The sequence below is a fragment of the Lissotriton helveticus genome, chromosome 7, assembly GCF_964261635.1.
Source record: "Lissotriton helveticus chromosome 7, aLisHel1.1, whole genome shotgun sequence".
NCBI classification, from domain to species: Eukaryota; Metazoa; Chordata; class Amphibia; order Caudata; family Salamandridae; genus Lissotriton; species Lissotriton helveticus.
In genome coordinates this window covers 658591594-658611634 of record NC_136068.1, presented here as the reverse complement: position 1 = coordinate 658611634, position 20041 = coordinate 658591594, and the positions used below count along the sequence as shown (strand labels likewise).

The 20041-nt window shown below is 43.9% G+C and overlaps 1 protein-coding gene across 2 annotated transcripts in view; it reads left to right on the top strand.

Annotated features, from left to right (window-relative positions):
* Nucleotides 1-231: 231 nt before the first annotated feature.
* Nucleotides 232-20041, top strand: part of LOC144766955 (uncharacterized) — a 225145-nt gene continuing 205335 nt past the window's right edge. For both annotated transcript variants that reach the window (XM_078650639.1, XM_078650638.1), the window contains exon 1: nucleotides 232-387. In XM_078650639.1, the coding sequence (XP_078506765.1) occupies nucleotides 339-387 (49 nt within the window). In that variant the 5' untranslated portion in view covers nucleotides 232-338. The remainder of the gene's footprint in view (nucleotides 388-20041) is intronic.

Sequence of the window (20041 nt, the reverse complement as noted above, 5' to 3'; positions counted from 1 at the left end):
ATTCAGACCCCTGGTGACTCCTAATTGAATCAATACCTTATGTGCCCTGTCATTTAGAAAAAATAACAGAGAGATGCCACTGACAGCCTTTAGCTCCTCCATTTAGATAGTAAACAAGAAAGAAGGTGGCGAGAAATTGGCACCTGTTGAGTCAACATTGATTGTTCTCACTGCCAAGAATAAAACTGGTACATTTTTCACAGGACCTGTCATCGGATCAGCTGGGAGGAGACTGACTGGTCGCTTCATGTATAAATAGAGGAGCTCCAGGCTTAGAGAGATACCTTGAGTTAGAACATTTTGCAGATCCAATCCAGACACTCAGTCATCTCCCAGCCATGAAGATCGCTCTTGCTTTCCTGTTGGTGGCAGTCAGCTCCTCCCTTGGTAAGTGTCCTTCCTATGCTCAGAGAATGGGGTGTCAGAAAATGTGGTCTTGAATTTGCCTTTCTATTTATAAAATAACAAACCCCTAAACCAATTTTCAATGCGACTCTTGGGCTCCACACACTTTGTTAAAACGTTGGTTATAGAGAGCCCCTCAGCTAGAATTAAACATACAGGGACATATTTATCATTATGTGGCACCACAAGCCTCCTTGTTGTGCTGCTGACAAGCAAAGGGAAGGAATGCACCATATTTGCCATAATAATTCCTGCCTTTTCACAGTGCTGCCTCACAATGTGCTGCCTAGCTCCAACTCAGGCAACTTTTGCATCACGGTGTAAGGGTGCCTGCATTATAAGCACAAAAGCAATCAACAGAGATGGTTAAAGCACCAGTGAGGGACAAATAAGGGGCCTAGAGTAAAGTAAAATGGTGAGCAATTCATCTTGCAAATTATTAAACAAAACATTTGAGTGAAAAATTGGGTTGTTGAGGGTTGTGTAATCTTACTCAAACAAAAGCCTAAATCCTTGTAAGAGTGAATCACACAAGTCCCTAAATTAACCAGTGCTTAACCCTCCGGTAGTTTGGTGCAAAAGTAGTGAGGATTAACTTAGAGGCACTGTGTAAAGTATTTATCCAGCACACAAACAGTAATAAAGGGAAAACATAATACAAGAAAAATCCCACAACAATTTAGAAAAATAGAGTATAATTTAGTACATTATTGAAACAAAAACGACAAAGTCCAATCAGAACCGTAGATGTGCAACTTCAAAGATCAACGGTAAGTATGCCACCTAAAAGCACAAAGAGCCACTCACGGTTATCTGGTTATGCAAGAGCGGGTGAAAGTCACAAATTTAGACTGACCACAATGGACCACAGTGCGGTTAGAGGAACCAGGTTACTGTTGCTGAAAACGTTACCTTCTAAAGTCCAGCGCGAAGGGCTCAATATGTGGTGGAGGAGGCTGCAAGGAGCAGGGACAGCATAGCGGATGGTCATTAATGTAGTGTGAAGAGCATGCCAGGCATCGTTTATGGTCACCACTGTAGTTTGAAGATCCTGATACGCATAATTGTATTGGCGGTCAACGCAGGCTGTCGATGCTGTAACGCGAAATGCAGATCTTGCGTTGACAGTCATTGCTGCTGGTCGCTGTAGCATAACGTGTCAGGTTCAGCAGTGCTTCACGTTGGAGCCTTTAAAGTCACAGTGTGCTACAAGGGACTTATTTGGAAACTGAGAGTCTTAGTTATGAGTCGTACATGCGTAACAAACTCAGGTGTATCGACAGAGTATCACACTTTGTTTTGCACTGAATTAAATCAGAAGGAAGGATAAGGAAACACACGGAGAGAGTTTATATTTCAGAATTTTTTTTTATAATTTTGTTGGCGTTGGCGTAAACATGGGGCATCCCTACGACCCATTTACAACGTGACGCATCTAGGCAGATGCGTCACGTTGTAAAGCCCTGCGCCACTTGTGGGCGTTCCGGCGCAGGGTGGGCGTTCCGGGGCAGGTGCGCCGCGCAAAAGTGGCTGAGTGAAATCTATAAGATTTCACTCAGTCACTTTCAGGCCAATCCTGCGTCAAAACCCTGTGCCTGCTTGAAGCAGGCGTAGGTCTTGACGCAGCATTGTAAAGATTGGGCACCCCCGAACCTTGCTGGAGCTGCGTCACGCTTGCGACGCAACTCCAGCAATGCGCCACCTTTACGGCACAGATGCGTCACGCATCTGTGCCGTTTTTGCCCCATGGTGCGCCGCATTGTAAATGCAGCGCACCATGGGTGGCGGAGCAGCGGCACAAAATAACTGGCGCATCCCTGGGGATGCGCCAGTTATCATAAATCTGCCCCTTGGTAACTGCGCATACGAACTGTGCTAAACGAATTGATTTTTCTACTATCATAGCAAGGAACAACCAGATGACACCACTAGCTCTCCATGCGAGTCAGATGTAACGATATACATTCTTGAGAGGCATTGCAGCTTTAGATACTAAGGAGTCGGTTCACTTGTCCCAGGAACCTCGTGCACACATCATAAACAAGCTGCACCTCTGCCTTAAGGGACTCTGAATATATTAGAGAGGCACTTTACCATATTTTACCATATTTTATCAATGGTGTTCTAGAATACTTTTATTTCACGCAGTTGCTAATCAGATAGTTATGTTCCTGCTTATTCGAGGCACGCCCAGGTAATTGATCATTACAAGTTTGAATGCTGATATTGCCTGTGGTCATGCAGGGTACCGACACAACGAACACACCAGCAGACACCCCTTCTCATCTCCAATGGGAGAGATTCAGAGAGGCCTGCCAAAAGAAAGGCCAAGTGAGGAGGCCTTTCGAGGAAGTTCATTGCATCAAGCCCCCAGGTCAAGAATGTCTTTTTATTCTTCAAAATACAACATACTTCATTCACATAGACTGGTCAAGGATTCAAAGGTTACAGGCTACACTGCCAGTGCCTACTTGTCACACTAAACTGGAATCAATGTGGCTAAGACAGCATTCAGACAGGGCCTTGCTACATCCAAAATGAAGAATGTGTATCAGTGAATATTTGACAAAACTCTATTAAGTATTACATGACAAAACTATTGTGCAAGGGTTGCTACTGGATTCTTGAAGGAATTAGGTTAATTAATTGCATTCATATGTAGATATAAGCCTCACCTTTGCTCAGGGGATGTGGGATTAATATATGTGTTAGATCATGTTTGGGTACCCGGGGTACAAAAGATCATGTCCAAAGGGCTACCACTGCATACTTGGGGTAAAATATATAAAGTACCTATTCATTTTCATTATAATAAGCAGCTATGGGTTGAATACAAGTGACCCATTTCGAAGGTAGCCTGCTTACTAGATTGGATTGTTTGTGTGGATTTAAACAGCCGGTAAAGCATTTTTTTTACAATTCTCCAACATAAATATGCAGTTTATCTGCAATTAAGTACAGTGTGAATATAACATAGTTATAAAGTCGAGGTGTAACCCCCTTAACCCGTGACTGGAGGCGGCTGTGCATATATTAAGATGGGAAGCTCATGCCAAGTTATCACATGTCCTCGCATAGCACTGAATAAACATTAAAGAAGGGACAACATTCCAAAGAGGCACAAAACCTTTATTCTGAAGTCAACACAACTAAGTTATTACTAAGTTATTAATTCAATGCACCATTCCAAATGTTTGCATAAGTAGATGTGAAGCAAAAATAAAACACAATCGAGGGATCAGAGGTATGCAATGGAGGTTTGACGTGCAAAGGCCTCCAGGAAGAATTTCAAACTGTGGGCTTTTTTCTGACTGTTGCCAGGTACAAGAGTTTGGTTAATCCACCTTGACTGAACAGCTCAGTCGTACTTTGCACCGACACTTCAACATGACAACAGACCCCTCTAGTATTTGTGACATAGCGTCATATTTGTCGGAGCTGGAGCACTGCCATAAACCGGGAATGCTGCTGCTCCATCAAACTTGTGGTTCATCTGCTCTATTTAGGGTTGGTGGACAAGCAGTGGGGGCACTGCCAGAGCTTCCGCTGGCTCTGATGGCATACAATTGTGACCTGGTGGTTCGTCAGCCAAGGGGGTATTGGGTCACGTGGTACCACACTATTCAGGGTGGGAGGGGGGCATCATCACCCTTGTTCCTTGTCCGTGGCGGGGCAAATGTGGCGTCAATTACACGGAGTGCAGTGGGAAACTCCATGCGCATCTTGGTAATTTGTTTTGTTCAGAGAAAACAAACTGCTGCTTTTAAAAGTTTGTTTTCACCAAACATAAGGGATTGCTTAGCAAGCCTTTAAACATGGTGCCCACTCAGCAAAGCTTCAATTATGTGAACGGAGCGGCTGCGGGAGGAGTACTCTTCATAACACAGAGATCCTGGCTAGTCATACTGCCTGAAAAAGGTTGGTCATTGTACAAAAATTCCTGAAAAAGGGGGGTTTTAGAAGAAACATTGTTACATGGAATGGCCTTCCGATAATGCCAGCTTTTTTGTTGGGTAAAGAGAAGTGACGAGCGTATAACCTTGTGGCTTAAGGATCGTCCTCTGATGGTGAGTCACTGAAGCATACATAAGATCGGAGAAGTGTGTTTTTTGGTGTTGCTTCCAAAGACAAAACAAGATGCTGCAACAGAACTTCCTTCGGAGAGGTGAGGTGTGTTTTGGGTAAACCTGTCAGAAGTGAGTTGTCATAATAAGTTTTAGATAGCACCAGGGATTGGGGACTCGGAGTGCAAGGTCCAGCTCAGGGATGAATTGACAGTGTCCCTATAAAATTCATGATTGGGACTGTGTGTTCTTGTTACAGAGTTGGCTTGTGATTGGACGTTTATACTTTTATTCAGAAGGCACCCAGAGACTTTGCACAATGATTATTAGTGAGTTTTTAAACTAGAATGTCACAGTTGATTCAGGGTTGGATAGATTTTAGCACGTGTTGACAAAATACGGTGATACTCGGGGGCATATTTTCAAGAACGGCGTTAAAAATTATCGCCGCTTTAGAGGCAGAAAACTGCAGCTTAAGCGGCGATAATGGGCTTGATAATATGCCCTACAGAATTCCAATAGCAGTCCGTGTTCTGGTGTGAACATGGGCTTCTATTAGAATTCTCCAGGGCATTTTATTAAGCCCATTATCGCCGCTTTAACTCCGTTCTTGATAACATGCCCCTCAGTTTTTAAAGGGTTAATTTTCAGATGGAAGGGGGTCATCAGTTGTCAATTTGAGACTGTGACTCTTTGCAAGTCTGCACAACTGTCAATCCCGATCCCAGTCTAAATACGTATAGTAACGGTGTACACCGAGGGAGGTCCCCTCCAGCCAAGATATTGCATGTGGTGTAATGTTGGCGGGCCCTAGGCCCACATACTAGAGTAAATGACCACACTGACTCAGTTGATTATGGTGTAGAACTGGGCCCAGGCACGTGCACGTGTGCCCGACCTCCTTTATTGACGGGGTCACCTGATTGGTGACGGCTGTGGTGGGTGGGTATAAGGTGTGTTACACTTTTGGGAAGAACACTAGAATGTGTCTAGCTAGAGACGACATGTGGGTCTCTGTAATGGTGTGATGTTATCTTTGAACATGTGTGGCGTGGCACGTTTGGCACATAATTGTTGGTTTCTACAATTCAGCTAGGGTGGGGCAAGGCAGAGTGCGTGTCATGCACAATACAGGCAAATGTGGTGCAATTTTGCAGCGCTTTGTGCTGGACGTTCCCCTAATCGTTGTTACAGGATATTGCTGTATCCATATTTTGCCCCATTAACCTTTTTTTAGACTCCTGGTTTGATGAAGTGATTATATATATTGTAAGACCTGGCATCCTTGGCATGGTTGCAGCTGCCTTCTGATCTCCTGCTTGGCTGACTTCAGTTTTGCTGGCCTTAGTATACTGGACACTTTGTCACTGCTAACGAGTTCTAAATTGCAAGTGCTCTTTCCTTAAAACATGGTAACATTGTCATATCCAAAGTGGGCATATTTAATTTACTTCTAAGTCCCTAGTAAAGTGCACCACATGTGCCCAGGGCCTAAAATTAAATGCTACCTGTGCCTGCCGCACAGATTGTGCCACTCACTTCATTTACTTTTATACCTGTCACAGCCCTGCCAGTGCAAGCCTGTGTGTGCAGTTTATAATGCCATGTGGAACCAGCAAGTTAACCTTCTTGCCAAGCCCAAACTTTTCTCTTTAATAAACATAAATCACCCATAAAGTAGGCCTTGGACAGCCCCAATGGCAGGGTGCAGAGTATTTAAAACGTAGGAAATGTTATTTACAGTTTTACATGCCAGAGTAGTCAAAAACACTACGGGCCAGATGTATGACCCGCCAAATAGAGACTCACAAATTGCATCACTTTTGTGACTCGCAATTTGCGACTCGCTATTTGGCATGTACAACAGTGTCTTGAACGCTGTTTGCGATTCCCAATGGGGTCGCAAAATGCAAGGCTCATGAATATTACTGAGCCACTCGCATTTTGCGACCCCATTTAGAATGGCTGGCCCTTACAGGGATGCTGGCCTGCTGGGCTCAGTCTGGGTTTGCTTTTAAATAAAGCAGCCTTTTTTGTTTTTTAAATGCAGCCTGTTTTACTTAAAGGAAAACAGGATAATTTTTTTTTTAAATGAAATGTTTTTGTTAAATTTTTTAAGGGCAGGCAGTGGTCACTGGGACCACTGCCTGCCGTTAAAAAATATTTTGCATGCATTTACAAAGCGATTTGTGAATGCATTACCACCTTCTTGAAGTGGGTGGTAATTTGTGAGTGTTTTGCAAAACATTATTACATAGCTATGGAATTGCTATGACGCCCTTTCCAAATACAGAGTTACAAAACTGTATTTTGTGAGTTGCAATTTATTTGCGTCTCGCAAATTACTGTTTGAACATGGGCCCATGGTTTTCAGCAATCGCAAACGTGTCTAAGACCTGCTTGCGCATGCTAAAAACTGTCGTACATCTGGCCACAAATGTTGTAAGTTTCATTTCCAATGGGAAAAAGATAGATATTTCGTGGTTGGTGTTTCTGGACTCACAATTCAAAATCACAGCTTATGGTAAAGTTGGATTTTAGATTGCAGGTCTGAAAATGTCACTTTTAGAAAGTTGGCATTTTCTTTGCCTCTGCCTCTCTATGCATACAAGTCAGGTGTGAGAGACAGCTGGGCTTTGTGCATTCCCTATAAGGGAGATGAGGGTCCATTCACATACTAATGGGCCATTAACATCCTGATAAGTCATCCTGGGCAGGATGGGAGGGAGGAGGTGACACTGCACCTGAAAAGGACTGAATAGGTCTGTGTCTGTCCCTACACAAAGGGCTGCATACTCCCCTGTAGTGAGTCCAGAGCCAATTACAGGAAGCACAGGGACCTTGTGGACCTCAAAGACCTCGCTTTAAAGTCCCCCCACTTCAAAGGCAAAATCGGGTATAAGTACTGGGCCCCTGACACAACTAACTCAGTACCCTACTGGACTTGAGGACAATCTGCCAAGCGGAAGGACTTCTGTGCTGCTGAAAGGACTGTCCATCTGCTGGACTTTCCTGACTCCTGCTCTCTGTGCCAGCCCTGCTGTCTGCTGCCCTCTTTGTCTTGTAGTGAAAATGACTGGATTTGCATCTCTACATCCCAAGAACCAAGTGACTTCAAAGGCCTGCTGGCTTGAAGTGCTGATCTGAAATATCAAGGACATCAAAGCCTTCATTCAACACTGCTAAGGCCTCTGGAAGTGAGGTATATGGGACTTTCTGCAAAATCTAGCAGTCCTGACTTTGCACCAGTTGGACCTGCTGCATTCTCTTTGACACCAACGCATGGTTGTTTCAAGGAAATCACAGCGCCTACAGCGTGGCCCGATGATGACACATTGCCTTCATCACCAGGCACTCGACTCTGATGCAGCTCCAAACAGCCCGACTCCGAACCAACTTATCGCCTATATTCTTATGGATCGAAGTGATGCATCACCTACAACCACTCCTCCCAACTTGCTCCTCAGTGTTGATGATTCTTCCGTGAAGGTACTGTTTTCAGTGGGGCCTGGGTAGCTCCTTTGTCCGACCCATTGGGGATTTAACTTTCTAAGCGTTATATTTCAAGATATTCTTTTAAAACTCATATTGGAGTTTTGTCATTTTGTTCATTAAATTAGGCTCTAGTTTTCTAACCTGGTGTGGATTATTTTTGCATGGTGTTTTCACTGCTTTACTGCATTAACTGTTGCACAAGCAGTTTACACATTGCCTCTCAGGTTAAGCCTGACTCATCAAGTACCGTCACACAATGCAAACCATAGATTATCATGGAGTAAAAGTATTAGCAATGTACAGAATCAAACTCATGACAAAATAAACAATGCATTGAAGGAGTGGCTAGGCGAAGAGAGAAAAGTTTCAGAAACAAAATACATTTACAAATGATTATGCAAATTTGAAATATCATCTATACTAATCCAAGTGAGAATCAGGGAAATCTACTCTCTGGTCAAAAAGGGCCATAAGGACCTTGAGAATCATTGAGTGGCAAAGATTAAGTCAGGAATCAGGAAACAGGCAGGCTTCTATCTGGAAACAGCAAAATAGCGACAGCGACAATCTCCTTCCAGCTGACCAACACCTAGACACCCCACACCCACAGGGGCATCTCAATTATACCCTAAAAGCTAAATGTCCAACACACATTTGTTTCAAAATTAGAATAAAGTCAGTTTCTCATTGGCTAAAGACGGGGGTGTTCTGTCACACCTCTCTCAGCGTGATCATTTTATTCAATGTTCTTTTGTATTAAGCTTTCAGCATTACCACAGATTCTACCCAAGAAACAATTTTGAACACAATCATAGTACATATTTCCTAGAGCGTATTTTCATGTATCAAATCTTTCACACTTTCTTTGTTTTCCTCCGCAATCTCGTGAGGAAGTTGCATCGCTTCCACCATTTATCTTTTTCTTTTCCGTAGTTTGGCAGTCATACAAGGACACAAGGGCACGCACAGTTTTTGTGTTCTCCCTTCTTTTTTCAAAACCATATTTTTGTCAATTTCATTTCGCCATTAAAAATTAACCCCAAACTGGCATGCAGGAAGGTAGGCCCATGCTTGATTTTTGGACAGAAAACAAACACATAACATTATTAATTTTATGAACTGTAATTTCATTGCACAACATCCCTGCATTGCACTAACCCATGAACAACCTGTATTAATATTATTTCCTAGCAAACATTATTAACATGAAAAAAGCAGCAGTAGTCCTTTTATTTTCTTAAAGCAAAAAACAAATGATGCCTAGTTTCATGCATTAGTACACGCATTAGTTCATGCATGCGTAAAAGCATTTCCCCTATTTTAGCGTTCATTAATAAAAGAATTCACAGCACACTTTTAATGAATGTTACTGAGGCTTCAATCCGAGCAGGTTTTGTTTTTGCAAAACCCAGCTCCATCAAACGCCAATACACTGTTTTATACTTTTCTACTTTACTCTTCACTACGTTATGCCATTCAACTCAACTCTACTCAACTGAACGAGACTTTACATCACTGTATGCTGCTATACAGCAATCCACTATACACAGAGCCCCTGTTTGACACACTACTGTAATCTTTGCATCTTCAATCTACAACACTCTACTATACTGTAGGCCACCACTCTCAGACACTTTACTCCAGTATATACCCCTACATTCCACTGTACAACACTGTACTATACTGTATGCCACTGTACAACACTCTACTCCACTCTATGTCACTCTATGACACTCTAGTCCACTATACAACACTGTACATAACTCTTTGTATGCCACTGCACCCCACTTTACCCATTCTAATGTATGACACAGTACTCCATTCTATTACAGTATTCCACTCTACGCCACTCCACTGTATGCCACTCAATGCTATTCTACTTTATACTATATGTTAATCCACTTTTCCAAACTCTACAACACCTGACTGTACTGTACACCACTCCACTCTACAAAACTCAACTAGACTGTATGCCACTCTATTCTACTGTTGTCTAAGACACTTTCCAATTCTTTTCGACATGCCACTACATTCTATGGTACAACATGGTGTTCCAATTTATGACACTTTACTAGACTATACCCTACGCTATGGCAATCTACTGCACTCCTACCCGCTATAGTTTACAACATGCCATGCCACTCTATGACACTTTACTCCACTATATGCTACCCCACTCCAATGTACTCCCCCACAACACTCCATTCTATTACACTTTATCCCACTCTCCGCCACCATACTCTGCTCTACACCACTCCTCTGACTTACACTCTTCTCCACTGTATGCACCTCCACTATACAATACTGTTCTACAGTCTGTGCCAGTATGCTCCCCCTCTATGTCCATCCACTCAACAACCCCTTTACTACACTGTATGACACTCAATGACACACCACTCCACTCCACTCCTCTCTATGATTTGCCATTCTACTATATGACACAGTGCTCAATCCAATGACACTCTCCCCCATTGTACACTATGACACTCCACTTGACATTACTTCACTCTACGACACTCTAATTCACCCTATTCCACTCTACAACACTCTATTCCACTCTATGACAGTCTACATCACCCTACTCCACTGTATGAGATGCCAGTCCTCTGTACAACTTATTGTTCCACTCTACGATATTTGACTTCGATATATGAGACACCATGTGACTACACTATAAAACACCCTATTACACGGAATGCTATGCGACTGTACTGCACTCTACTCCACTGTGTTCCACTCTACAATTCTCCACTCTATGACAGTAGACTTTACAACACTCTCTTTCACTGTACTGTATGACACACTACATAACGACTCTCCACTTGACGACACTGAACACGATTTGAAAAACATTTATATTAAAAAATAAAAAAACATTGGAATTCAAACAACAAAAATATAGGTTCAAGCTTAGTTATTGTTAATACAACTGTTTTTTACCTATTCAAGCCAAGCTTAAACTACCCAAACATCAGAAATTCCAAAGTTATAGTTAATCTTTCATTTACAATTTATCCACCACCTTAAAATTATTATTAGAAGCGCAACTCCATACACACTCTTTTCAGTTTGCTAACCAGCCAAAACTAACTATATACTTATAACTCAGTCACGAAAGTTTATCCAAGGTAAAGGCAAAAAAAAATATGTGTTTTGGCATTTTGGCCTTGGGTGAGTGGTTTATCTTTTGGATGTGGTCATTATTTTGACTGGATAGCTTCTCCAGCTGTTAGCACGACATCCTTGTTGGGCGGTGTATAGAAAGCATGATGTTGTGTATATATAAGTAAATCTATCTATCTATCTCTATATATATATATATATTATTTATAGAATTTTTAGATGTATCATCCGTTTGCTAAGAATCTAGAACCTATGATTTTTAGAAAGCCTACGGCAGAGAACACCATTCTCGAAGCCACAAGTTTTTACAATGGCACCTTTGATAAAAAAAGTATCCCCTTTGGGGAATTTTATTGAGCAAAATAGGTGTGTAGTACTGAAAAGGACTACAGTACTATCCAAAAGTGAATATACACACACCATATTAAAAGAAGCTTCATGTAGAGCCTGATCGCAGATTGGGAAAATGGCTCTTTATAATCCCCCTTAATCTCTGACAGATAAAAAAGCTAAAAAAGATTAATCGCATAGATTTATCACCAAATACACCTCTGAATATGCAAGAGTTTTCCAAGCATTACAAAAGTATTTGCATTTGGTGAGGGAGGATCCGGTCATAGGCACTTTAGTTACTAAATGCCCATAGATTACATACTGCAAATCTAAATCATTGAGGGACTATTTGGTCAAAAGTGATTTCAATACAGACATTACCAGGAACACATTGTTCACTCTCAAAAATGGATTTCAAAAATGCAGGAATGGGGAGAATCTGACCACATTAAATACACCATTAAAAAAACCATTAAGATCAAAGTCAGTCTCCTCTGTAAATCGGGCTTTGTTGTAAATACTCTTAAATGCCCCTGCAGGAAAATAAACGCAGGCAGCACAACCCTAGCAGCACACAAGTGAATATTACAGCATATAAGAGCCACTGTGAATAATGACAGAAACTATCCTATAGCAAGACTTTTTAAAAGACAATATCAGAGTGATCCCACAAATTTGAGATACAGCCGCATAGCACAAGTCTCTAAAAGAAAAATAAGTGTTGACAGAGAGAAGAAGCTTCACAGATTGGAAACATTCATCATTCTGGAGTTAGACATTAAGGAGCCGAATGGCTTTATTATTTAAGAGGTATTGTATACTAGCCTTTATTAAGCTCAGATTCCCTATCAGCATTTCCTTTAGGCACTTTGAATAGCATTTTGCCTTTAAGTTATCACAGAAACATACACTACACATTACATTTTATGTTAGGGAGATAGGTTTATTTGTTAATTAAAGCACATACATTTCTACTTTTTTAAATTCTTTAATCTTCGAATGAGTAGGATTCTCAACATGGATTATACCATCTAACACCCTGCATGACAGAAAAGGGCAAAGAAATAGTTAGCATTTTATACTGGTAAAGGAGGTTATTTATTCTGATGAGATACTTAAATTGCAGTGCAACGTTAATATCTCCCACTTGTGGAGTGGGTTTGACCTATGAAGTACACAAATTATACTCCAACTTTTGTTGTATATATATATATGGCAGTCGCCAGTAGATAGTTATAGTTAAAACCTAGTTTCCATAGGAAATCCGCAACATTCTATTTGGAATAACTTTGGCGCCGGTGGACGAATCTTCACGAATTTCCCCAAGAAAATGGCCTGTTCCGCTCCTTCCCTGAAAGTTCTGATGGTGATTCATGATGCGGGGGGCGAGAAAAAAGAGGGGTCCCAAAACGTGTTTTTTCCATGCAATTTTCCATAGGAACTTTAGCCAGGGCTACAGCCCGAACGGCTAAACGGAATTACACCAAATTTGGCAAAAAGGTAGAGTTCTGTTTGCAGATCACACTTTTTGTTGAATGGTGTAAATCCGTTCAGTAGTTCCTGAGAAAATCATAAGTAAAATCATAAGTATATCTATAGGAGCTTACTGTACTATGTACAGTACTCTGTACTGTACTCTGTACCTTCCCGAGCACGAGCTGCACGGTGATTGGATGTCAACTGTCTGTCAACACTCCAAACCAGGAAGTGTTGGCAGCCATCTTGTGCCTCAGTAGAACCAAAGCACAACAAAGCTGAAAACAAATGCGGAAAACACACAAAGGGGGCAGGTTAGACACACCCTGACCCCCTAGGCCTGCTCAGGGGGTCCCACAAGGGCCCCCAAGGCCCCACATTTTTTTTTTTAAATGGCTGGGTCCGCGTACGGTACGAGAACTCAGCGGAAAAAAAATCTTGGTGTGCTTTTTTTATAAAATTAGCCCCCGGGGGCATATTTAAAAAAAAGTGTGGGGAGGTTCCCAATCCCCCCCCCACACTGCCCCAGGGACCGCCACCCCCACGGCAAAGTAATTATGCTGGGGGGGCAAGCGCCCCCCCCGCAGCTCCGGGGACTTCCACCCCCCCGGGGAAAAGAGATTAATGATGGGGTGCCTCTAAGGCCACCCCGAGCCCCGTGGACCACCACCCCCGGGGCTTCATTTTTAATTAAAAAACCTGTGTGGGGGGCTCAAGCCCCCCCACAGGCCCCGGGGACTGCCACCACCCCGGGGCACTAACATGCAAATAGGTGGGTCCGTGACGGACCCCCCAGCCCCAGGGACCACCACCCCCCGGGGCTTCGTACATGTTGGGAGGGGGCCACGCGGCCCCCCTCCTGGTGCCCTTGATGGCCCTGGGGACCATCACGCCCCCGGGCAGGCTCCTGCAGTGTCCCGGGGTGCCTACCACAGGGACACTGCTGTTTGCTGTGGTAGGGCTGATTTGAAACTTTGTGAGACACAGGAGAGCACGATTTTCGAGCGCTGGGAAAAATTAAGTATTGCACACGATTTTAAAGTGTTTATATTGTGTTTTTTAAACTTGTAATTGCACTCACCCATTTACATGTAAAGCGCACCTGATCCCCGGTCCACCGCCAAAAGTTTGGTTTGAGTGGAGGGACGGCGCCACGCCCACCACAGAGGAAGTGATTGCAACTTCCAGGGCACAACCAATCAGCGACCTGCAGCTGACTCCCCACAGGCTCTTAAGCCGCGCCTGCCTTTCACTCTGTTGATTTGAAACTTTGTGAGACACAGGAGAGCACGATTTTCGAGCGCTGGGAAAAATTAAGTATTGCACACGATTTTAAAGTGTTTATATTGTGTTTTTTAAACTTGTAATTGCACTCACCCATTTACATGTAAAGCGCACCTGATCCCCGGTCCACCGCCAAAAGTTTGGTTTGAGTGGAGGGACGGCGCCACGCCATCCACAGAGGAAGTGATTGCAACTTCCAGGGCACAACCAATCAGCGACCTGCAGCTGACTCCCCACAGGCTCTTAAGCCGCGCCTGCCTTTCACTCTGTTGATTTGAAACTTTGTGAGACACAGGAGAGCACGATTTTCGAGCGCTGGGAAAAATTAAGTATTGCACACGATTTTAAAGTGTTTATATTGTGTTTTTTAAACTTGTAATTGCACTCACCCATTTACATGTAAAGCGCACCTGATCCCCGGTCCACCGCCAAAAGTTTGGTTTGAGTGGAGGGACGGCGCCACGCCCACCACAGAGGAAGTGATTGCAACTTCCAGGGCACAACCAATCAGCGACCTGCAGCTGACTCCCCACAGGCTCTTAAGCCGCGCCTGCCTTTCACTCTGTTGATTTGAAACTTTGTGAGACACAGGAGAGCACGATTTTCGAGCGCTGGGAAAAATTAAGTATTGCACACGATTTTAAAGTGTTTATATTGTGTTTTTTAAACTTGTAATTGCACTCACCCATTTACATGTAAAGCGCACCTGATCCCCGGTCCACCGCCAAAAGTTTGGTTTGAGTGGAGGGACGGCGCCACGCCCACCACGGAGGAAGTGATTGCAACTTCCAGGGCACAACCAATCAGCGACCTGCAGCTGACTCCCCACAGGCTCTTAAGCCGCGCCTGCCTTTCACTCTGTTGATTTGAAACTTTGTGAGACACAGGAGAGCACGATTTTCGAGCGCTGGGAAAAATTAAGTATTGCACACGATTTTAAAGTGTTTATATTGTGTTTTTTAAACTTGTAATTGCACTCACCCATTTACATGTAAAGCGCACCTGATCCCCGGTCCACCGCCAAAAGTTTGGTTTGAGTGGAGGGACGGCGCCACGCCCACCACAGAGGAAGTGATTGCAACTTCCAGGGCACAACCAATCAGCGACCTGCAGCTGACTCCCCACAGGCTCTTAAGCCGCGCCTGCCTTTCACTCTGTTGATTTGAAACTTTGTGAGACACAGGAGAGCACGATTTTCGAGCGCTGGGAAAAATTAAGTATTGCACACGATTTTAAAGTGTTTATATTGTGTTTTTTAAACTTGTAATTGCACTCACCCATTTACATGTAAAGCGCACCTGATCCCCGGTCCACCGCCAAAAGTTTGGTTTGAGTGGAGGGACGGCGCCACGCCCACCACAGAGGAAGTGATTGCAACTTCCAGGGCACAACCAATCAGCGACCTGCAGCTGACTCCGGCCCTACCTATATAAATCATGTGTCCTCGGCCGCGCAGCGGTCGCGCGCAGCGGGCGCGCCGCTGTCGTGCCGAAGTCAAGCCAAAGTCCTGCCCGTCTGCGCCCGTCCGCGACCAGACGTGGCCAGTGGCCAAGACCTCTGGCCCTATCGGTCACTCTCATATTACGTACTCGAGAGAGGCCCTTTTGGCATTTATCCCTCCCACATGCTCCAAAGGTAAACTTATAAATTGTGCACATACTCCTTGTGTATGTTCTGACTGTAACCTTCATCTCCTTTCCATACCGTCTGAAATCGACCTGGAAACGGCCGACTTTCCTCCAATACGGCATATACCTACCCCCACTCAACCCCTAGTCAACCACTCTTTTATCAGTCTAAATTGTAGATCATTGCCTAAACATAAAAGTGATGTTTACGATCTACTTACAGATTCACAACCAACAGCACTTTTCCTTACTGAAACCTGGCTGACCAATAGCTCAGGTCCAGACATAGCAGCTGCATTACCTACTAACTACAGCTATATCAGCAAAAACAGAATACATAAAGAAGGGGGCGGTATCGCCATTATTTTTCAAAACTGCTACACATGTCAATGGATAGATCTTGACATTCCTAACTGTCAAGCTGGATCCTTTAAGCTTAAGTTATCTCCAAACTTTACACTATCTGGTGCTTTAATATATCGAGCCCCTGGCACTGCCAGCATGTGGGCAGCCTCTTTTCCCGAGCTCATTGCACCATTTTTACTAGAAGCATCGAACTTCTTGATAGTTGGTGACCTAAATATTCATCTAAATGACATCTCTAGTCACACCAGCACCAACTTTATAGCAGATCTACTGGCCTTAAATCTCACCCTTCACAACGAGGGTCCAACCCACAAGGCAGGTAACTTCCTTGATCCAATCTTTTTTAACCAAGATAACATCTCCTGCAAACCATCGAAACCTATTCCATGGTCTGACCACCATTTAGTGGAATTTGCGATAGCAATGCCGCAACTGACCACTTCTTGTAGACCTCCATCTGGGCCCAGAATTTTAAGAAATTGGAAAAAGTTGGATTCCACCAAGCTCAACACCTGTCTTGGGGACACTAGGCCCCTCACTAATATAACAAATATAGGTGAAGCTACAGTTATTCAAAAGTGGCTTAGTTCCGCCATTAATACATGCCTTCCACTGAAAAGTAAAAAACAAACTCCTTTTCACCCTCCCGCTCCTTGGTTTACAGACGCCCTCAGACTTGAAAAAATGGCCTGTAAACATTTAGAGCGTAGATGGCGTGCCCATTATGATTCCGTACAAAAAGCAATATATAAAGCAGCTCTTCTGCGCTATCATGCTAACTGTGCATCAGCTAGAGCTGAATTCGCCAAAACAACTATTGAAAATGCTCATAATCGCCCAAAAGCACTTTTCAAAATAGTCCAGGAACTTTCTGGTTCATCCTGTCAACCAAAAGCACCTTCCCTGGACTCTGCACAGTGTGATGCTTTGGCGGAATTCTTTAGAAATAAAATTGACAAAATATATGAGGAATTCGAAGACCTAACTACCTTTCCATCAGCTTCGAATTCCTCGGTATGCCTGTCCAAATCTGAAAAAGTCACTACAACTCCCGTCCTAGATGCCCACCCCCAGCTTCTAACCAACTGGGTCCCCCTCAACCTGCCCTCCTTACAAAAAATTATAACATCCATTAAGTCGGGCTCTCCCCTCGACCCCTTCCCTCCCCAAATCCTCCCTGTACTGGACACTTCGTCATTAACGCTCATTCTAGAGCTGCTAAATACCTCTTTGAGAGAGGCTGTTGTTCCCAAACCGTGGAAACATGCCATGGTCTCACCCCTTTTAAAGAAATCCACTGCAGATCCACAGGATCCATCCAGTTTCCGTCCAATTTCATTATTACCCTTATTCTCCAAAATTTTGGAGAAACATATTGTCTCCCAACTTGCACACTTTACAGAATCTAACCTTCTCCTTCACACATCCCAATCTGGTTTTAGGACAGGATTCTCAACGGAATCCACCCTTCTTGGGGTTTCCGAAACCATACGCCGGCAAGTTGATGATGGGGAGACCGTGGCACTTATATTACTCGATTTAAGTGCCGCATTTGACACGGTCTCCCACACCATCCTCCTTAACATCCTGCAAACCTATGGCATCACAGGACCGGCACTGGCGTGGCTTGAAAGCTTTCTCTCCGACAGAACCTTTCAAGTCTTTTCTACCACATCCTCATCTAAACCCTACAATCAACCTTATGGGGTCCCTCAGGGATCAATACTGAGCCCTTTGTTATTTAATTTATACATTAGTCCCCTTGCCTTCCTCGCAGAACAATCTGGGTTGACAATCTACTCATATGCAGACGATACCCAGATTGTGTACTCTCTCTCAGCAAATGCACACTCAAACCCATCCTCCCTCCATTTGGGCCTTACCAATATTGCCAGCTGGATGCATGAGAATAAGTTAAAACTCAATGGAGGAAAGACGGAACTACTTCTGTTTGGTAAACAAGCCTCCTTGTGGCGCCCACAACATTGGCCCTCCCAGATGGGGCCCACACCCACCCCCTCTAGTACCGCTCGCAATCTGGGCATAATTTTTGATGAAGACCTGTCCATGAAACAACAGACGGTTAGAGTGGCAGCCACGTGTTTTAACATACTCAAGTGGCTTAGAAAAATCAGGTGGATGCTCCCCCAGGACACTTTAAAAACCGTGGTCCAAGCTCTAATCACATCCAGATTGGACTACGGTAATATCCTATACCTGGGAGCTCGCAAGGATGTTATTAAAAAACTACAAACAGTGCAGAATGAAGCTGTGAGACTGATATGCATGTTACCAAAAAGATCCCCTACATCATCTGATCTCCGGAACCTCCATTGGCTCCGGGTCGAACAACGAGCAAAATTTAAAGCTCTGTGTTTCATGCATAGAATCAAAGCTGATAAGGCTCCTGCCTATCTGAGCTCCTTGGTTAAGAAATACGTCCCCCCCAGAATCCTACGTTCCTCGACCCAACATAAGTTCCAGGTACCTAGGATTAAACGAGTTAGACAGGGAGGTCGCTCTTTTTCCTACTTGGCCCCCTCATTATGGAACTCGCTCCCACTTCAACTCCGTAAAAATGAATGCCATCTGCAATTCCGTAAAAACCTGAAGACATGGTTGTTTAACCAATAAACAGATTCCATTTGCTCACTATCTTCCCTCTCCATTGCTACTTTGTTTTAGTTTCTGTCTTAGCGCCGGGAAACCTTAGGGTAGCTGTTGCGCTCTATAAAAATAAATATAATAATAATAATAATAATAGGGCGGGACTTTCGCGGCTCCCACCCTACCACAGAAAACTGCTTTTATTTTTGAAAGAGAGAGCAGGTAAGCTGCTCTCTCTTTCAAAAATCAAAGCTGATTGCTTTTCAGTATGGAGAGCAGCATGTTAGCTGCTCCCCATACAGAAAAGCAATGCAGGGACCGTGGGGGGGCTTGTGGACCCCCCCACGGCCCCCAACTAGGAGGGCCAGGCCACGCGGCCCCCTTCCGATTTAAAAAAATACAAATAAAAAAATTGGGGGCAGGCCCTGGGGGATGGGGTCCCCAGGGCCAAAAAAAGAAGAAAAAAAAGGGGGGCTTCACAGCTTAAATTTTTTTTTATTAAATGGGATCGGGAGCAGGCCATGCCTCCTCCCTGCAGGTCTCTACAAACACACACCCTGGCACGTTTGCAGAGGGGGAAGTAATTGCCCTCACATACTGGGGGTCCCTGGGGGCCAACTAGCCCACCATGAGCCTGTGGAAAAGTAAATTTTGCCATGTTCTGTGTCCCTACGTGTCCTCCATCTTATGTTATGTGTGCATGATTAATATGCATATGTATTCCCCATGTCCGATTAAAGACGCAATTATAGTTGTGTCCACCTCTAGTATGCCAGTTCCCAGTCCTCGTGAATACTACGAATATCAGGCCTATGTAAAGCTACGTTGCCACGTTTCTCAGTGTGCACGTTATTTCATTGTAAAGTTCCCGTTTCTAGGCCTCAAAAGGGCCTGGACACCAGATTCAGCTCCTGTCTCCTGAATCCTCGCTGAGGAGCGATACAGCCCCCACCTGTGTTCCTGACCCTTCACTTACTTCCTGCCTCACAGTGCCCGGTTCAGCCTGGCTCTGCCTACGAGTCTGCCAAGACTATGTTATGATTCTAGTTATCAGTCCAGCCCTCTTTCCCTGCATTCCTAAAGCTACTGAATCGCATCAATAGTTTCCGTCATAGTCTAGCCTTTACGTCTCCATGTAAGAGAAGTACTGTATTTAATGGTCATTTAATATTCTTCAACACGCACTACATTAAGAATAATGCATGCTCCAGTCTTAGTGTCTGTTAGCCTTTACCCCGATAACTTTTGGATTCTATCAAC